Here is a 21,407-nt window from a genome sequence, read left to right as displayed (position 1 = left end):
ATGCGGAGCTGGCCAATCAGACGCCTTCGCGCCTTCCTGGTCACCAGTGGCTTTTAGCGAGAGGGCGGGAGATACACGCCTACGTCAGACGTTGGCGGGCTTGCAATTCTAAATATTAAGATTGATTTGTTAGGTCGGAAGTTTGTCGTGGGAAGTTTTTAAGCCGTTTTCGCCATATTTGGATTTATCTCACCAAGTGGTAAGTGCATCTGTTTCTCACGCACGTTTGTGACGCGTAAAATCAAATCGCTTCTGTTTCTTTTTGTGAGACTTTATTGGCTTTAGCTGCTTGCTAGCTCTGAGTGGAGGTTAGCTCTGAGGTTTAGTGACTCCGACTAGTTCCTGGAAAGGACTTCGTTCCGCTGGTTTTACTGAAACCAAAACAAAACCGTAGCTTCATATCTTTTCTACCAAGATTCATAGTTCTATTTGATAGGTTTCATGGCATCGTTTTGTTCTTGGTTATGGTTGCGTTGTTACAAATTTATAACGTCACGACTAAGTAGCGTCAAAGTTCATACAGCAAGTGCAGGCATTATACACTATTAACTCACGATTAGGAAGACGTTCTAATTCAGACTTGAACGCTACTGCGAGTAGCTACCTACTTGCTATTTGTTTTTGCTTCTGCCCCACACGCCTTAGCTGTCTTGAGGGGCACGTTTTTTCACCGCTAGGTTCTCGGCAGAAAGCGTTTAGTGTGTGCGTGCGTGAGTGTGCGTGTATATCTGTACACGTGTGTGTGCGAGTGTGTCTGTTTAAGTGTGTGTGTGTTTTTCGTCAACACAATTTGAATGCATGACGTTTTCCCTCCTGTCAGCGAGCGGGACCATGTCGGTTTTTAAAGCTAACGTCAAAGAAACAGCCATTAAGGGGAATTGAGACCGTGTTTTCTTCTATTTCTTGGTCACTTTGGTGCCGTTAAAAGTGTATCAAGTGACACAAAAGAAAACATGGAATGCCTAATAGCACCGGTTTGGGCAGTGGAGTGCATAGCAATTTATGTAAGAACTTCTGAAGTGATTTTTGTTATTTTGTTGTAAAATTATTTGCCATACATCACGGGTTCAAATACTGTTCTGCTTCCCCCCCGTTTTCTTCTTTACAGTACTGTTTGCCATTTATTGCAGCCAGTCGGGAGTTGTGAACGAGCAGTTTTGTTTTACGAAGTGGATTTTTTGTTGTTGCCGTGACTGGCAACTCACTACTTCGAACTATTTTGCCGTGAATACTGTACATTTAACTACAATTACAAACGACAAAATATCCACTGCCCATGTTTTACTAAGTGTTTATTGAAATACTTTAGTTATTTTGCCGCGAATCCCATGACACATATGTCTGGTAATGCTGCCATGATGGAGTTGGATTTGCTCTATGTTGATGAATTTTCCATAATTAAATAAATAGAAAACTTGATTGCTGAAAACAAATTGAAAAAATGCAAAGTGTGTCCCACTGCCTAATAACCCTGCTCTGTGGGTTATGGTTAAGGCTGACAATTCCGAATATCCGGGCATTTCTATTTCCGCAATGCAATAAGAATGCTTCCTTTAGGTGAAAACAAACGATGTATCATATTGCTTTTGCCAGTGCTTAGTACATAAGCCAGGCAGATTGTTGTTATAGTAGTCAAACAACATTTAATCACGTTTTGAAATCAAAATAATCCTCACAAATCAAATTACAACAATCCAAAGTCTAATGCATTCCAATGATGGGAGGGCATTATTTTACTGAGACCGCCATTTTGACTTGTAGCCTAAGCTCGAAATTGTCAATAGCATATTTTTGGTGGCAAAACAAAATGAAAACTTCATGAAAAAGACAGGAGAGGGTGAAGTGTAGGGCTGGGTTTAAAAAAATGATCCCAATATCGATTCATTAAAACCATGAATCGATAATTTAAATATCTATTTTTTTCCCATAAACTGACGAAAATAGAATTTTAAAGGACAATTTTTTTTATCTTACTGTTTTCTTAAAATGTACTGTTCACATGAATTCAAAAGTATTTTCTTACATTTCGGAAATACCTGTTTTATTCCACTTTAAGACAATTCATAATATTTTAAGTTTATATTTACAATTATTAAATTAGAATTTTAACAATATTTTCATGTCATCCTTGCTGATGTTAATGTTTGTGTAACACTTAAATGATTTTAACACGTGTTACTTTCGTTAATAAACCAAATAATTTAACCAGTTACTGCCTCCCCAAAATTTATTATGGAACTTAATCTTTGTGGAGTTTTTATCATGTCCTTGACATTTAAGAAGAATTGATGTTCCATAATTAATCAATATCGGATTGAACTGAAGTGAATTGAATCTGGGAAAATCGAATCAAACTGACCTCTTGTGAATTGTAGTCAAATCGATTGAGGAAATTAAAATCAATACCCAGCCGTAGTGAAGCGAGGCAAGAAATGCGCACAATCACGATAAAATAGCCAATTGATGCCAGGCCAAAAATATATCGCTCTGGCGATTGACCAATCAGAGCCGTTTGAATTAAAGCTAGCAGGTGTTGCCAGTCACGGCATAATAATCACTGCCAAAATGCAACACCAATAATAACCCATGGTTATCATTTTACTAGCTGTAAATTGATGTTTGAGGGTTACTGTATAAAGTTTGGTTACTGTCTTTTATTGTAGTGTTACATTTCCGAAAATGAAGTATTGATTACATTTTAACATGACAATGACATAAATTAGCATTGAATTATTATGGCATCAAGCATATACTATGTTTTGTTTTGTGTTTTTATAATGGAAGCGTTTTCTACATCACAGAAGGAGCTGCAGTACATAAAAGACCAGAAGAGTTGTTATGGTAGCGTAGCGGGTCTGTTATCAGATCCGTGGCGGCACTTTTTCCCAATCTGATTCACATGCTGCATTTCAAAGGAGCATACCAGGTGGAGCTTGGTGTTTTCTGTAGTGGGTGTGACTCTTTAAAGCCCCCCACACTTCCCAGTCTGCCCCTCCCAACACACACACACAGGCCTCCGAGCCATCTGATGGGAAACTGCATTTCAAATCCAAGAGTGGCATCCCATATGGACCAGGACACAAGCCAGTAGTATGATCACAGGGAGTAACTTTGGGCGTGTCCTGTCCTCTGAATTTTAAGCTTGGTTAGTGCTTTGGTACATGTTTGTTTTTGCCTGCCTGCCTCTAGTAATCCTGGTAAGCCAACCCGCCAGTAAGTATTTGAGTGAAATCAGCTTTTCTTTTTGTTGGTAAAAAAAAAAGGTTTTATTGCTGCTAATAATTGGATTTTAGTTTGTGCATTACCACTACATTGCTTTCTACTGAACTCTGATTTCAAAACCTTCCCCCTGAAAATGATTGAAATAACTTTGAGGGTAAAGCTGTGGTCATTAGTAGGGCTGGGTATCGATTCAGATTTCCAAAATCTATTTGAGTTCATTTCAGTTAAGGATTTTATGCAGTACCACTTTTACTTTTATTTGGAAGACATTTTCAGAAGTACCAATGCTGCAAATAGTATAAACTTCTTTCTCTTACTTGGATCATTAGTACAAATATGAATATTTACATTTATAATTGAATCCAATGCATTTATATTTATCATGTAAATTTTATTGAACATGATCTGATCAAAACAATAAATAATAATTAAAATCAATTACAACTACAGCGCTATGTAAATAAAGTGGCAAAAACACTTTGGCAAATCATGACACTCACATTCCTGTGATCCAGTGGTTAATAAATAAATAAAAACAAATTGACATAAGAGACACAGTCATAGTGCATAATTATGCATGTTTTTATGTCCAATTTCTTACCTTACTTCTTTTGGGGGGTATTTGTGTTCAGTCTTTCGCTTTTTTCATTCATTTAATGTACAGCCATAGGTATCTATGCTAAAGAAGGGGGCGCTAATGAACCAAAAGTATTTGACAACCATCAAATGGAAGTAGAAGAAGTAGTCCGTGGTATTGTGTAAGTTATAGTGTAGTATGACTTATTTACTATTTAGATCAGCAAGATGCACAGTAAACGATCAGGATTCTACTTTTGGCTCCAATGTGACGCAGAATTTCAGTTAAGGTAAGCCATTTAAAACTACTGCAAAAAGAAAAGCTTTTCCATAGTGCATCTGTCTAAACGGTGTATGTATTTTTCGAGAGGGAGACCAGCGATGTGATCCGCTTGCATTAAAACGCAGCCCATTTTTAAAGTTATATAGCGATCAGCAGCTTGGAGCAGCTCATGCTTGAGCTGTTTCCTTTCTTTGTAAGCACTGGGCTCCTTTTGGGCTACTCTGAGTAACAGAAAGGCGCATTTGAACAACGCTCAAACGAGGTTTTGAACAAGTACGTGCTCGCCTCGGGCACATTAATTTACCGGAAAAGGCCGTTTTAAAAGTATCGATACATAGTTTTATGAATCGATATTGGGCAATATCGATCAATATCAATTCGATATTGATATTTTAAACCCAGCCCTAGTCATCAGTTAGGGTTCATTTGGGAAAGTGGCATTTGTGAAATGGATTTTCTTCACACCAGCTGGTAAAATGGACAGCGGCAGTGAAAGCGTTGTTTGCCAGAAGTGGCTGGACGTCCTTCCCCGGATGACACGTGGCTCTGGTTAAACCCAGCGGGACAACCTGTCAGCAGTTCTGCATTAGTGTTGGTTTTCAACACAGAGTGTCCCTGGTCACTAATGATGTATAATGCTGACCTTGCGTGGGCCCACCGTATTGTACCCACTGGCATAGACTATAGTAGGATTCTTTTTACCATTCTAAATTTGTTGCTACTGTAGTTGCAGCTATATACGCTGCATAGTAATGTACCTGCTGTGCAAAACTATAACTCATTATTCAAGGATGTTTATGACAAAATGTGATGGAATATGAACACATCCCTTTTGAATAATTGGTCTTCTTTAGTTAAAAAACAAACAAAAAAGCCCCAAAACATAATCCAATAAACGGTACAGTAAGGTAAAACTGCAAGAAGTAATGACACCTCCCTTAAGGCTTTTAATCATTAATTACCTATACTAATAAACTGTAAATACACCACAGATGATTTAATTGGTGGGGGTGGGGGGGATTGGCCTGTTCATAAGTGTGTACATGCAGTGAAGTCATGCTGGAATCCTTATTAGTCGCCATGTATCACTTCAATATACGTCAGGGCTCAGATGTCTTTTTGTGGCATCTTTGTGCATTACAAAAGAGCAGGAAAAGTCTGTAAATATTAGGTTTGCCCGATACTGGAAAAACATTTAAAAAAATAAAAATAAAATAAACATTTCAAGAAAAACATGCGATATGCAATATACTTGTTGAATATTGCAAATTGCGACATCGATATTATTGCAATATTTAACATGTGCCTAACGAATAGTGATAGACCAATATGTTAACTTCAGGGAACTAATTTAAATTTAATGTTTGTTTTTTTTGCTATAAATTTTTAGAGATGCTGCTGATCCTGGAAACTCTCTGCACTTTCTGTTCTTGTTTGAAATTATTCCCCTCAAAATTAAGAGCTAGAGTTAAATCCATTGCAATCGGAAGTTAGGTTTTTGTTTTGTTTGTTTTTTTAAATTGGAGAATTCTATTTTAAGGTAATTAATCAATCTTAAATGTGTGGCTTCACTTCTGGTTTTGCCTGAACATTTCCTGTATGCTAGTTTGAAATCATGACATGTATTAACATTGCTTCTTTTTCTCACTCTCTTGTGACTTCCCCCCCATTCTTTCTCTTTCATATTTCTTGTTGCTGTAGAAGACAATGCCAAGTGTGAAGTACCACAAAGGGGACATGGTGATGGGCCGCTGGCCTGGCAGCAACCTGTACTATGAAGTAAAGGTACTGGCTTTTGAAGCCAAAAGCCAGCTGTACACGGTCATCTACAAGGATGGAACTGAGCTTGAGCTCAAGGAGCAGGACATGAAGGTAGGGCCAGAAATTACAGTGGATTTAAAAAATGTTGCAATGCCATTTTTGTGTGATATAGACCTTTTGCACGTGACGTCACAGACCTGATAGGAACGGGACGCTGGACGGCAAGAGAACCGCTTGCCTATCTTGAAACCGTTGAAACTTGTACAGCGTATAGTCCTGTATCTAATCGATTATGTTTTAAAATAGTCATATCTTGCTGTCCGGTCGGTTGTACAAATAGAGAAGGCCGTAAACCAAACGTAGCTTTTTATTGCATACAGTACCTAGTGATGAAGAGAAAAGTTGTCGGTGGGTAGCACCAATCAACATATAGAACTCCAAGGCAGCCCTAACAGTTTCGCGGATTTCCAACGCTGATTTTTTTTTTTTTTACTAGGTTAGTTGATCAATGTTTATATATTTTACCCGCAAACATACACTCTGACAAAGATTAACAGTAACAGATGTGTTAAATTACGTGTTTCAAATCACATTAATTAGCCAGATAGCGTCCACTCTAACTGCACACACACAGCTTCGTTTTTAAATGTACCTTCTTCAAAACTATTGAGTGCATTTGACTTGTTTAACTCATTCACTCCCAGTCTACTGGATTTTGACTGATTTTGCAAGGCCCACAGAATGTGTGTGTTCTATTACTATAAAAACATGGAACCTACCAAAATAAAGATTAGAGTCTTTTCTTTCACCAGGAAAAAAAATAATATTTCTATCTGTTTCCGTTTTGCAGCAATTAGCATTAGAATATAGTTAAGTTTCATCATTATTCCCAAACCTGTTTAGAACCGTGGGGAAATCAGCTTGTTTGCAACATGGCCCTGGTTCATCTCTTATACACTGCTGCCACCTTCTGGCCGTTTTTCTAATGACTACCATTTCTTTAAGCAACCTTTTCAAGTCAGAAGCTGCATCAAAGCCTTCAGTATGCTCTAGCATAAAAAAAAAACATTCAAACGTCTTTGGGAGCATGGTACTATTTAGAATAGAACATATTTATACGTTTTTGGGAGCAAATGAGTTAATAGTTGGGAGGATCGGTCTTTGTGCTTGGAGTTTTTAAATCTGGATCTCGTCCTTTCAGCGTCTTAGGCCATGTACACACGTAGCAGGGTATTTTTTTAAACAGATATTTCCCTCCTCTGGGTGTAGAAAAAATAGTGTCCACACCACCACGTTTGTAGAAACGAAAACATCCACAGCTAACTGCATTAATGCGTTTTTAAGTACGTTCATAACAATTCCAGACCTTAAGGTGGCAACAGTTCCCCAAATCCTATCCAATCAGAATACGCCTCCGTCTGGCGACGCCACTTCCACAAATTGGGCCTGCAATGAGATGCATGCCAAGTCTCTAGGTGGCAGTAGTTAGCCAAATACTGCTCATCTCTTGACGTCACTTCACCATACATCACACAAGCATGGACTGTCAGCCGCTGATCTGTATATATGCGGATCAGTGCTGTCAGCGCATACAAGACTTAAAAAAAACAAAAAACTATTAAAAATAATACTTGTAAACAGTCAATGAGTACATCATAAACGGAGCCTAGAGGAAAACAAAGAGGATAAAATACAACATTTTAAAAAGCGTCCCACTCACTCACTCACTCACTCGCTCACCACACACACCTACAAACATGGTCTCCCCGCCCCGGTGGGGAAGCGAATCCATGCCTTTTTCTTTTTCTTCTTTTTGAACAAATTAAGGTCTGTGATTGAGTGACGTGTGTAGAGGACGACGTAAAACTTTGTTCCACGGAGCTGGAGAAATACACTTATCTTCACTTTGGCCGGAGTATTTAGAAACCTTAGTTTTTAATGAAAAATATCCCCGCAGACGTATGGATGACAGGGCAAGTCGCAGAAAAATATCTCCCGTTTGCAAAAAAACCCGGCTACGTGTATACATAGCCTTAATCATGAAATGACTGCATGTTGCAAGTCAACATAATAACATCATCACAGTGTTTTAATAAATAAGAGAATGTGTAAAAATAACAAAAACTAAGTCAGTTAACATGATAAACAAGTTTCACCTTTACCTTGACAAGGTATATTGAGGTGTTAGCGTAGCATCTCGTCCCAGAGACCCAGAGCCTGCGACAAGCTTTTAAATCAGCTCTGGTGTAAGGAGATACGGCATTGACTTCATAGGTCGAGCGGTGGGAATTCCGGCAAAGTTGGCCATTTGATTAACTTGGTAAAAACAACAGACGAAAGAAGGTAAGCGTCTGTTTCCAAACTAGCGAACTCCAATTTTATGTTAATATTGCACTCTATGAGCCCCGACTAAATGTGCCTCTTCGACCGACAGGTGAACTTCAGTTGAAGTAGTAGATTCCATGGCTCAATGGGCAATAATAACTTTTAATTAGTATAACAACAGTCGCTAAGTCCCTAAGTCGCTTTATTTACATTTCATTACTTTCGTGTGTCGATGTGTGGCTTTAAGGGGCGTGGCCTAGTGAGTAGCATCTGGAGCTGGGGTCAGTTAGGTTGACCGTTTACCACACAGTTACTTCTCTCATAACATCTGCTCCTTGAGAGTGTTTTTTAATTTTTTATAATGCTCGGCCTTGTAATGAATGGCAAGTAAAGCGGAGAGAAGCAGCACTAGCATGCGCGCAGAGATGCACACTAGTGTCACTGTGACAGAAAACCTCTGCAATCAGAAATAAAGGCTAAATGCCAAATAGTAATGGAGAAAATAGGATGTTACCTGTGCAAAATGTAATCATTTCATTTATACAATCAATATTTTAATACTAGCAAGTTGATTGATTTAATATGTGTCTAATTGTCCTTCAATTTGCGTGTTCAACAAAAATGTGCATTTAATTTTAACACTGAAATCTGTTGCCTCCAGAATTCTTCAGGTTTCCAGCCGCGGTCCCGCTCTCGTTCCCGATCACCGGGCCGCCGTCGCAGCCGCTCCCGGTCCCCGGCAAGGACCACGCGGCGCTCTTCCTCACGTGCAGCGGCGGCGGCCGCTGCTGCGGCGATAACAGAGGGCTCGCCATCGTCACGCAGGGATGCAAAGTTGAAGGAAATGGTTGAAGTCCGACTCAGTCCTCTGGTAAGAGGTTTAGCTGTCTTATTCCTCTCTTGACTAAATGAATAGATAAATGAGGATTGTGTTTAGAACTAGACTAAGTGCAATTTCTGCTGAAATTGCGTGGGAATGCTGAATGCTCATAGCTGAATTCTAATGAAGTAAATTGAAAGATGTGAAAGAATTATGTGAAAATTACAAAGTATTATTAGTGAAATAATTACTAGTCAATATTGCATTTGTACTTAAGAGCTGTCCAAGTGGGGTTTGAACCCAGAGCTTCAGGTTTGGCAGATAATTGCTCAAACCGCTGACCTAACATGTCTTGTTCAAAATCATCATCTGATGCTGAAAGGGGACACATGCTTTTAATAATTTCAGTGAAATTATAATGCATTTCCTGAGCAGTATCAGACAGCTGGTCATGATGGTATGTGTCATGTATGAAAGTGGGACGGAAAAAGTTATTTTCCCCGGAAGGCATGAATTTTTGAAGCAAGTTGAGATTTGAACAGTGTAAATCTGAAATAATATGTGGGAGTTATCGCACGGCAATGCTAACATCATATCGAGAGCTGATTTCAGTCTTTAGTCAGTACACAGACGACACACCACTTAGTGTATTATTCTAAGTGTATGTATAGGACTATCAGACTTAGTTGCATTGCCAAACTCAGCATGTATTTCACATTATTTTTGGAATGCTGAACAGCGTATGTTGTTTCTAAACTTTATTATTTCAGGCACTTATCATTCCGCTCACTTTTTTGCCATGCAATAACTCCCACATATTACTTCCGATTTACACCATTCAAATTTCAACTTGCTTCAAAAATGCACACCTCTCTAGTATATATCGTCTGATTCCATAATACTTACAGTATTGGCACAATTTAACATTAAATATCAACTTTTCCCCATTTATTTTGAATGAGACAGACAATTTAAATTTTTCTAAATTTTACCAACTGACTCATATCAGGAAATGGATTATAATTTCACTGAAATGATTAAATGCATGTTAGCTTTCAGCATCAGATGACACTTTTCAAAATAGGCCATTAGCCATAATTTCAAACATGAAAAGTTAACTCAGTGGTTAGAGCAATTGCCTTCCACCACGGAGTACCTGGGTTCAAACCCCGCTTGGATCACATTTTAGTACATTCAATGGTTCGATACCAACTGATTATCATATCAGGAAATTGATTATAATTTCACTGAAATGATTTAAACACATGCATTCAAATCTTAGCATTCAGCTTTTCAGCATTCCCACGCAATTTCTGCAGAAATTGCACTTTGCCTAGTTCATTGTAGAGTCCTAACATGAAAAAGCTTGTGATTCATGTTTTTGACCACAACACTGTCACGCTTCCATTGTCCACATTTGTCTTTTTGTCCATGTACGTCTCCAATACTCTCCCTTCATTGTTTGGCAGCAGCAACCCACAATGGCTGCTGAGAACAATCGCAACAATAGACATGAAAACAAAGAGGAGAATAACACTGCAAGCAAAGTAAATGAGGTGAGTTTAACTTAATCACAAAAGCAGTGTTTGTTGACAGTTTAATGATTGTCGCCTTGTGTTCTAGCAAATACTCTATAATGACCACATCACTTGGGACTAGAGATGTTCGATATCACTTTTTTTTTTTTTTTTTTTTACTAAACTCTTGAGCACTCATCGATACTGATACCACTAGTACTTTTGGTGCATAACATTTTTAATAACCATTGTCAGATAATTTGAAAGAACAGAACACTGATTTTGGAATCATTTGTAATTAATTAACAAAAGTGCAAAATGAAATAGACAACTTCATGAGTTTTAGTCTTCAGAATAAATTGAAGTCCAAAATATTACAGATTCAACTGTTTACTTTTAAGCATGACTATGAAGTTGGAAACTAATCTAGACGCTACAGCTGAATTTTTTTTAGCACAATATCTGCTGATGTTAATAAATATTTATTTTACCTATTCAAAGTAAGAAAAAATTTTAAGTGGATTAATGTTAAAATGCAGCCATCCAGAGGAAAAAACTAATTATATTGTAACATAAATAGTCAGTGTAACATAAATAGGTGCATATAAGTAATAAAAAAAAATAGGTACAGTTTAGTATAGCACTCTGTATAATGCACACACATCAGTTATAGCGCTATATTGCCTGTAATACATTCAACAGGAAAAATAGACCTTATTAGTGCACTGAATAATAACAAACAAAAAAATTATTCTTCGACCAAAGCAGGTAAATGTGTAAAGTAAATGCATGAAATGTTGTAATGGAGAAAGACATAATACCACCCAAAAGTTAACGAATAAACGATTTAATCTATATTTTGCTAACAACACACTAATGCAGTTGAATGGGAAAGTAAACAGCAAGTGGCAAAATGGCCGCCCCCCCTGGGATGGATAAAAACAGGTAGAATCAGAATGGGGCCGCATAAGACATTATTTGTAAAAAAAATAGTTTTGATTTGACTCCATTAAGTATGAATATACTGTCGATAAATTGCATCTTAATGGGCAAACGAGAGGATGGCGATGGATGGAATTCAAAAGAGAAAAACAGCCATGCATAAATAAAGTTAGCATCCATCCATCTACCTACAGAACCGCTTATCTTCAAATAACGTAAAAATGTTGGTAGTGACACACTAATAATGCACGCTAAGCATTAATCTAACGCTTATAAAACTACAGAAATTGCATCTTAATGGGCATTTGAGGATTGACATGGATGCAGTTCACTGTTCTGTTCAATATTCTGTCAGGTTCTGTCATGTCCACGCATGCCATATACTTCCTGATTCGGGATGTAGCGATGCATCAAAAATCGATGCATCAAAAATCGATTTGTAAACTGCTTAAAATATGCATTGATGTAACAAAATAAAGCATCAATTCACAACACCATGTGAACAGTTATGCCTTTTTTTCATCGTTTCTTTTTGGGGACGGACACGTTTTGCGGATATCCGGTATTGTTTGTCGGGTCTTTGTAGACGGCAGTAAAATCTTTGTAAGTAATCAATTTAATCTTAGTTTTGTAAATTTTGCCGTTAATGAGGCAATTTATCGTTGGTGTGTTTATCGCCTGTGGCCGCAGTATCAGATGAATTACATTACACTAGCGGAGAAATACGTGCTGCTGATGTAGTGTCTTATTAGTCCAGTAGAGGGCCTCGTTGTTGCACTTGTTGAACAGACATCTATTTAGTCGTTGTCATTTGATTTTGATTTGATTTGATTCCTCTCAATAAGCACAGCAATAAAAACATAACAAAGGAAAGGAGTAGAAATTTACAATATGATAAGATGCAAGTTTGAGAAGGGGCAGAAAGATGCAGAATTTATGAAGTTCTTAGCCTCCTTTACATAATTTAAAATCAGAATCCATATTGACATACACGAGCATTTCAATATATTTTAGAAGATTAAAGGAAGTTTAAGGACAAACCTCCTTGTGAAGGAAAATAGTAAAAGAATCAACACGAATCCTTAACTCATTTACTCCCAGCCATTCTCACTGAAGCAACCCCCTTCGCTCCTGGTGTGTTTTACTGGATTTTGACAGATTTTGCAAGGCCCACAGAATATTCTGTTTTATTGCCATAAAAACATGGAACCTACCAAAAGAAAGATTAAAGTCTTCTTTCATCAGGAAAAAGTATATTGTAGCAAAGTGCATTAGAATATAGCTAAGTTCCATCATTATTCACAAACCTGTTGAAAACACTGGCAAAAAGAACATGCCCCTGGCTGTTCTCTTATACTCTGCTGCTACCTGCTGGCCGTTTTTTGTAATAACTACTATTGCTTTAAGTCACCTCTTCATGTCAGAAGCTGTATCAAAGCCTTCTGTATGCTCTAGCATTGTGTTAGCATCATACAAGATATTTTTGTTAAATTTTTAATGGTACTTTGCTTGAGTGGGGAAATATTTAGTCCACCTCTCAGCACCACGGTAACTATAAGCATCCATCCATTTTCTGTACTTCACTAGGGTCACATGCATACTGGAGCCTATGCCATTGCCAGCTGCCACATTGTTTAAAATATAATTACATTTCTGTAACATTGGGCAATATTAAGGAATGTACTGCATACTAGAGCTGAACAATTAAATCAAATTGAAATCAACATGGCAACAGAAGACATGGAATGCTTTACTTGGATTTCTTGTAAATTATTTGCAAAAAGGGTAGTCACACAGACAATATTCAATAACACGACAAGCCCTGTTGTTCCAGGTCCAGCTCTCTTTTCTGCATGTGAATGGGCTTTGACTTGAGCTGAAGCAGAGCAAATGGAATGTCATGATGCATGCATGTCCGGGGGGGTGGGGTGGGTCGGGGGGTGGCTGTGATGAGAGAGGCTCCCCTCACAAGATCCTGCCCATTAAGCTGCCATGTGTTCCTGCTTTAGCAATGTTCTACTATTGAAAGAATTAGTGCTCACAGTTGATGATGTATTATAAAGGACTTCAAAATGTTGTACTATAACAGCAGCTCAGTAGCAGATTGCACACGTTTTAGCACCGCGACATTGTTGCGAATTATGGCTTTTAAAATTCATTCTCAGACTGTCATTGTCATTTCATTTCATTACCCCTGTTATAATTGTTTCTTGTTTTATGTACCTATAAATGTGGTATAAGTGTCTCATTGTCACACATCCAAAATAAGCAGTCACACTGTTGCTGCACATTTCTCCTCAATCCTATTTTAATTAGGTGTTTGCTTCGTAAAGAGTTGTTACAAAAAGTATATGAACCCTTGTGAATTTAGGGGTGTCAGGTGATTACATTTTTCAATTGTAATTAATCGCATGACTTTCATAGTTATTTCACGATTAATTGCAAATTTTATATCTGTTCTAAATGTACAATAACATATTTTTTCCAAGTTTTCATACTTTTGTTAACATAAAAGTAGAAAAAAAAAATTAAGTAATAGAAATATGGCTTCATATTTTAGTCATTGCTACAATAATTTCGTAATAATTCATAAAATTTAGTTAAAATTAAAAAGATGTAAAACAACAACAACAAAACGAGTGTGGTCTTGATTTGTGTTGAGGTCATTTTTCTGCCACTAGATGGCAAGCTCGGTCATCTGGGAGGGACTCGGGTCGAGCCGCTACTCCTCCGCGTTGAGAGGAGCCAGCTGAGGTGGCTCGGGCATCTGGTTCGGATGCCTCCTGGACACCTCCCTGGAGAGGTGTTCCAGGCATGTCCCACCGGCGGGAGGCCCCAGGGACGACCCAGGACACGCTGGAGAGACTATGTCTCTCGGCTGGCCCGGGAACGCCTTGGGATCCCGCCGGAGGAGCTGGTTGAAGTGGCTGGAGAGAGGGAAGTCTGGGCATCCCTCCTAAAGCTGCTGCCCCCGCGACCCGACCTCGGATAAGCGGTAGAGGATGGATGGATGGATAGATAGATAAATGGATGGATGGATAGATGGCATAATTGCATTTGTAAAACGTTGGTGACAGCTCAATGCATTTTTCTTTTCATATTAAGAGCTATCTAATCTGACTTTAACATGAAGTAACTTGTAAAATTCTGCACATTTTCAAAAATGCAAAATACCAGTTGACCCCAGTCTCCACAAATATATGCATTATTATTAAATGTATTACTGCTAAATTTTGACGTGGATGACGTGTCTGCTGCGTTGTGACTGGAATTCCCCCAGTACAGGCTTTCCAAGTAAGGGGCTGTCATTAATCATGCATTAAAAAGTTAGTGCTGTTAAAGAAACTTTAAATTAACTCAAAATTAACACGCTAAATGGGAACCCCTCAACCAATGACTTCTCCTAGAGCTAATTAGAGTCCAGAGTCAGCCAATTTACAGTAGAGTCCAGTCAATGTGAAGAAATTGGAGGTGTCTGTTAATAAAGCTGCCCTGTCTTTTAAAAAAAACACGCCTCTTTTTTAAAAAAAAAAATATATATATAGCAAGAAACATTGCCTGATACATAAATCATGCATTTCAGAAAACAAAGTTTTGTAAAGTATCCATGTGCAGTGTTAAACTCCTTCAGAATACTTACCATATTAATTAAGGATCTCTTTAATATTCATAAGATGGAGCCTGAGAAGAACCAGAGACGTTACAATCTGCGCCGCAGGAAGGATGATAGCAAGCCCAAACCGCAACAACTGGAGGATCCCAGAGTAGTTACGGGTCCTGCTGTCACGGTCTCCACCCAACTTGACTTTGGGGGCAAAATTGGTAAGTTCCAGGATGGATGCACTGAGACATTTTTACTTTTTTTTTTTTTTTCCTCCAGGTAAAGTTCAAATCACGCTGCTGTGTATTTGTGTTCAGATCACTCACATTAGAGTGGAGGGGGTGCTGAACCTGGTTTTCTTAACTCTGATGATTCTGTCGTCTCGCAGGGGCGTACTTCTGGCTGCTCTTCTTGCCATCCTGGGTTCTTTTTGTGATTCTTCAAGTCAACTTGGAGGATCCCAGCTTAGTCAACTTCCCACCGCCTCTACCACCCCTTGAGTCTTTTTGGGATGCTCGGGCCCTGGGCTTTGTCATCCTGTGGATCTTATTCCAGGTCCTCCTCTACATTTTGCCTATGGGAAAGGTAAGTAAACAAACAAAAAATAGATCTCGTTGACTTCTCGGCTCAAAGCTGCCGTATTCACTGATTCACAAAGTACACACGTGAAACGGGCGCATGACTTTCCCCTCATGGCAAGATCCAGCAATTCAATTATAGGTCATGCAAAGGTAATAACAACACAGAACGGGAGAAGGCAAACCCTTGTTCATTTTATTAAGATATCTCACCTTAACACATTCACTCCCAGTCATTTTCACTGAAGCAACCCCCTTCACTCCCTGCTGTTTTACTGGATTCTGACTGATTTTACAAGGTCCATAATGTTATAATATAATATAATATTGTGTTATATTGCTATAAAAACATGGAACCTACCAAAAGAAAGATTAGAGTCTCTTCTTTGATCAGGAAAAAAAGTTTATTTGTATCTGTTTTCCGTTTTGCATCAATTAGCATTAGAATATAAGTTTCATCATTATTCACAAACCTTTTTAGAACTGTGGGGAAATAAGCCTGTTGCAACATGGCCCTGGTTGATCTTATACTCTTCTGCCACCTGCTGGTCGTTTTTTTGTAATAACTACCATTGCTTTAAGCGACATGTCAAAGCCTTCTTTATTCTCTAGCATAAAAAAAACAGTTAAAAAAACATATAAATACGTTTTGGGGAGTGAAGGACAAAGTATTATTATTTTTAAACGTATTTATCAGTATCAATTGATTTCCTCATTTGATCCAAAGGAGGAAGCACACTTAATGTTGAATGCATAATAAAAGTCATACTAAGCTCACAGAATTTTTTTTTATTGCTTTTACGTCAGTCAAGTTAGTAAAATATGTTAGTGAACACTATTTGACAAGACTAGAGAATTAGTAGTAGTAGCTAACATGGCTGTGAAATTGTGTTATATTGTGCGCCTTGATTGTTTGAGAATTAGACTGCGTTCAGACTGTTCAGGTGTACAGTGCATAAAAAAAAAAAAAGATTTATAGTGGGAATCAATCAGCCAAAATTTGGACATTTTTACTTATGTGTATAAAAATTTGTTTCCCACATAATATAATGACCATAATAATTTTGTACGGTGCCATTTTGAACTTCAACATGTTTTGGACAATTGGGTGAAAGTGAGGGAAGCTGTTAATTCTTCTCTCTCTCTCTCTCTCTCTCTCTCTCTCTCTCTCTCTCTCTCTCTCTCTCTCACTCTCTCTCTCTCTGCAGCTGAGTGAGGGCATGCCACTGAGATCTGGTGAGCGGCTAAAGTACAGAACCAACGGTAAGCTTCTGCTGGTCTTGATGTAGCAATGAACATAAGCACCTTGCAAAAAAGGTCATCATAGAAATAACAGATACTTTTTACCCTAACACATGCCAGTGTGCCATCACAAAGTATTTGTGAAGTCAGTGCATTAAGAAGGTGCATTAATGCTATCATGTATCACACCTAATTGCAGTTTTTCTGTTCCCCATCAGGTTTCTTTGCCATGGCAGTGAGCGCCGCAGTGGTTGCAGCAGCCTTCCATCAGGGAATGGACCTCACTTACATCCACAGCCACTTCCTGCAACTTTCTGTGGCTACCTTCCTCATCTCCATCCTGCTCAGCGTCTACCTATACATCCGCTCCCGCTACGCTCCCCCAGAGCAGCACGCGCTTGGGGGAAGCTCCGGTAAGGCCGAGAAGAATCCAAACTTACACATCATTATGCCTTGTCTGTCTTATTGATTCCTTTTCTTCATTTATTTCCAGGCAATGTGATTTATGACTTCTTCAAGGGGCATGAGCTCAATCCCCGCATTAAAAATTTTGATTTGAAATTCTTTTGTGAGATGCGTCCAGGACTAATCGGCTGGGTGAGTCTCGATTGAATCCATCAGGGATGTGATTTTTCCGCTAATTCGCAGAATTCCGCTTTTTTTTATGTCCCCCCCCCCCCCCAAAAAAAAAATTTCCGATTTTAATTTTTATTTTATTTTTTTAGTAGTAGTTCATTGTGTATGCACATGACTCCGACAGATAACATCTTCTGCTATAACAAAGACATTTGTGGTATGCTCTAATATGAGTTACTTTTCATTTGGTCATGATACAATTATTTGTTCATGAAATTTGAACTCTTCAACATTATTTATGTGTTAACTTAGTAATCACATTAGTTAGATATGACGATATTCTCAGTGATAATTTTTAAAAGCAAAGGCAGTCCAATGTTTTTGAATGTGACTGATTTTGAGTTGACTAAAACTGCCATTTTATATGGGATAGTTCAATATACATTGAAAAATTATGCTGTTGTTTTGTCTATTTCTTTGTCATGTGAGTGCATTGAAAGTACTTAAAAACACGGAAAACCCATGAGCTCCGGGCCCTTGTCCCCCCACCAGGGCACTGCCCTGGACCTAGCTGGGTGCCAGCGGCCCCCAGACCCCCGGCTAAATTTTCAGATAATTTCACTTTGGTCAAATCACATCCCTGATCCATACCTGCAAACTTGTGTACATTGGTGTCCTAATGGCCGTGGATGTGTTTTTCAGTGCTTGATCAACTTTGCATTCGCGCTGGCAGAGATGAAGCAGCAGGGTTTGGACACTCCGTCCTATGCCATGATTCTCGTGAATGTCTTCCAGCTGCTGTATGTAGTAGATGGCCTCTGGAACGAGGTACACAAAAGACTTACTGATGGAACTTATATTACTTTCTAGAAACTAAGTTCATGCATTGATGAGTTGAGTGTAATGTATAAAACTTGACATTTCAGGAGGCCATCTTGACCACCATGGACTTGATGCATGATGGCTTTGGCTTCATGTTGGCCTTTGGAGATCTGGTGTGGGTGCCTTTTACCTACAGTCTGCAGGCCTATTATCTGGTTAGCCACCCAAATGCGCTGAGCCTCCCAGCTGTCGCTGCCATCGTCTTGCTCAAATGTGAGAAGAAAGCTCAACTCATCAATTTCATACATTCGGTATTGCCGGAATCCCATTAATCACATTTCCTCTGTTGTATTTCTCTCTTTTAGTTATTGGCTTCTACATCTTCAGAAAATCCAACTCTGAGAAAAATGCCTTCAGAAGAAACCCATCAGACCCCAAACTGTCGTGTAAGTGTTGAAGGTTCCTAATCTACCTGGCGACACCTTGTATATCTGGATTATAGTGCCCCCTGGTGGCCAAGGCACACATAATAGAAGGAGCGACACAGTCACATTGAATTATGATGCACAAACTGTTGAATTATTTGCATTTTATGTAATTGTTATTACTATTAGGGGTGTGTCGAAAAAAATCAATTCTCATAAGAATGCCGATTTTCATTTAGTACGATTCAGAATCAATTTTAAATGTCCCATGTCTCTATTTTATTTAAATTATTTTATACTGTCTTGCCTTTGTTGGTGTGTGCCTTTATTGGGAGCACTGTTCATGTTGTACAAGATTTGGACACTTAGGGACAGGATAGTGTGGTTCCGCGTGTTCTCAAACACTGTTAAGTTGTAGCAACATTAGAGAGTAGAAGAAAAAAAGTCACAATCAAGTTATGCCAATAAAAGTTATTTTTTTGCAGCTTAGGAAGAGCATATGCGGGTGAGTGATGTTAAGATGCTTCTCTGTACACATTCCTGAAGCGTTTTGTATTAATAGCTGTTCTTTTGAGTGATAAAAGTTCCGCGAGTAGCGCGCTAATTAGCGTTAGCGAGTCAATGGTGCTCTCCATAGTGCGTTAGCCTTGAGCTAGCTACGTTCGGGAAACAAGCTAATCAAAGTGCGTTTGTATTTTTTCAGCGTGCACTATGTGTATTGTTCTTCATTTTGTGTGTTAAGATTTACAGTTAACTTAAGATAGAGTGTAATAAACTGTTTGTCAGTCAGTCTGCTGAGGGAAGGCAGAATATACTGTAAAAGTGATTAAAAAATTTTTTTATAGCTAGCTACATAGAGTAGCAGTTGTGATCCACTGTTTTTGTGGATAAAGGCACTTTCCTTACAATTGAAAACTTAATAAATGTAAGTAATATAAAAATAATAAAGACATTTTAATGTCTCCATTTGTCATTCTATCTTGCAAACTAGATTGGAGTAGATCATGACGATTCTTTGCACATCTATAAATTGAAGCAGAAATCATTGTCAATCATTCTGTATCAAAATTGTTCTGAATCGAATCGTGAGACAGTCAAAGATTCCCACGTGCTATTTTTCTTTGAAAAAAAAAACAAAAAACAGACATGAGGACCATCCCCACAGCAACAGGAAAGAGTCTGCTGGTGTCTGGTTGGTGGGGGGTCGTCCGTCACCCCAACTACTTAGGTGACCTCATCATGGCTCTGGCCTGGTCAATACCCTGCGGTAAGTCACTTTCACAGATGCTGTCCAGTGAAAATTGCCTACACATCTACAAACTGTATTCATCAATGTCTGACACACGTGTAGGCTTCAGTCACCTGCTGCCATGGTACTACATGATCTACTTCATCATCCTGCTGGTGCACCGCGACTCTCGGGACATGAGTGATTGCAGGAGGAAGTACGGCTCGGCCTGGGACGAATACTGCCGAACGGTCCGCTACCGGATCATCCCACGTGTCTACTGAGGGGACTGCTGTTGGTTGGACACTTTTAGAGCCAGTATTACAGCCACAAATGTTCGTACACACCAAAACTTCTTTTTGCGCTCTAATTTTAAAAGAAAACATTTTTAACATCTTGATTGTGTATTTTTTTGCGCTTCAGTACATTTCAAGGTTTTTTAAAGGAACTAATAAGGACTTTTGTTGGCATCATGAACTATTTGCAAAAGAATGGAGAAGAAAATGTAATATTTTGCAATTTGATGCCAAAATAATGTTTCTGCAAGGGAAGTCTTTGTAGGATGTACATTTTTGTATATACGCATTTGTTTTTATACTTCAGGTAAAATAAACCACTTTTTTCCCCTTTTTTTTAGCTCCAATTACTATTTGTTTAATGATTGTATAAGTAGCCCTTCCTTGTGAATGGTGGGATCTAAATAAGCTGTACACCGCAACTATAACTTTTTCTTCTATCTCAGGACATACAAGTATTGTTCCACACATTTGCAATATAGATGTTTTCTTGTACAATCTGGAATTTTGTATGGATGCCTAGTGTTTGACTTGAGAGTTGTGTTTTTAATTCCTTACATAATGGATTCCATAGTAGATTTGATGTGATTTAGAACCTCACGATGATCATGATTTCATTTGTCCCATTGCTTTCGCAAATCAGCTTTGTGCTTTTGAACTTTTGCAACATTCCCCTTACACCTCAATTTCTCCAATTAAGCTTTAATGTCATGTTAATGACATGTTTATACTGTGAGAACATGCAGATGTGAATTGCATCGCCATTGTTTGGAAGCTCAGTATTGATCACAACAGAAGTAGCAATGTTTGAATTTGAAGGACTTGTAAATATCTTTGCTCTAATTCTTCACGGGGAGGCAAAACATAGTAATTTTTCTTTATCGATATTTAATGTTGTGTGTTTTTTAATTCAATTTAGGCCATTGTGGTTTTGTTTACAGATCGGCCATATTTCATCTCATTTTATTAAATACTTTACTTTGGAAGTAACAGGAAAGTAAGTACCTCTGCAAAATAATATCTTATCTGTACACATGTTGCAGCCCAAATAAAGATTTACAGAAAGTCTTTTCTCATTTCAGCTTTTTCTAATATTCATTATTGACTCACTTAAGTAAAAATAACTCCCTGGCTGTGTAGGGCATCTCAGGACCGGACACTTAAATTAGTTAAATCCTACAGACTTGACATAT

At 38.3% G+C, this 21,407-nt stretch overlaps 1 protein-coding gene across 4 annotated transcripts; it reads left to right on the top strand.

The window, feature by feature from the left end:
• Positions 1 to 61: 61 nt before the first annotated feature.
• On the top strand, positions 62 to 21,282 carry lbr (lamin B receptor). Of its 4 annotated transcripts, none has more exons than XM_077553536.1 (14): positions 62 to 199; positions 5,783 to 5,953; positions 8,829 to 9,038; positions 10,457 to 10,543; positions 15,121 to 15,268; positions 15,436 to 15,632; positions 16,834 to 16,888; positions 17,086 to 17,280; positions 17,361 to 17,464; positions 18,146 to 18,271; positions 18,370 to 18,538; positions 18,631 to 18,711; positions 19,835 to 19,957; positions 20,042 to 21,282. In XM_077553536.1, exons 2-14 carry the CDS (start codon positions 5,789 to 5,791, stop codon positions 20,200 to 20,202), a joined length of 1,821 nt encoding a protein of 606 aa, XP_077409662.1. In that variant the 5' UTR covers positions 62 to 199; positions 5,783 to 5,788; the 3' UTR covers positions 20,203 to 21,282. The 4 variants fall into 4 exon arrangements, with proteins under 4 accessions (XP_077409662.1, XP_077409661.1, XP_077409660.1 ...); XM_077553535.1 differs by lacking the exon at positions 62 to 199 and adding an exon at positions 3,060 to 3,197 and having other exon boundaries at positions 10,460 to 10,543; XM_077553534.1 differs by lacking the exon at positions 62 to 199 and adding an exon at positions 3,060 to 3,197.
• The last annotated feature ends 125 nt before the right edge of the window (positions 21,283 to 21,407 follow it).

Source organism: Vanacampus margaritifer, chromosome 19 (genome assembly GCF_051991255.1).
Source record: "Vanacampus margaritifer isolate UIUO_Vmar chromosome 19, RoL_Vmar_1.0, whole genome shotgun sequence".
Classification (NCBI taxonomy): domain Eukaryota; kingdom Metazoa; phylum Chordata; class Actinopteri; order Syngnathiformes; family Syngnathidae; genus Vanacampus; species Vanacampus margaritifer.
This window is presented reverse-complemented; position numbering and strand designations above follow the sequence as displayed.

Excerpts from the sequence above, each read along its gene's own strand:
- lbr (XM_077553534.1), top strand. The coding sequence starts at position 3,162 with ATGTTTGTTTTTGCCTGCCTGCCTCTAGTAATCCTG. Across the intron at positions 15,633-16,833 it reads ACATTTTGCCTATGGGAAAG|CTGAGTGAGGGCATGCCACT; the intron begins GTAAGTAAACAA and ends CTCTCTCTGCAG. Across the intron at positions 17,465-18,145 it reads GTCCAGGACTAATCGGCTGG|TGCTTGATCAACTTTGCATT; the intron begins GTGAGTCTCGAT and ends TGTGTTTTTCAG.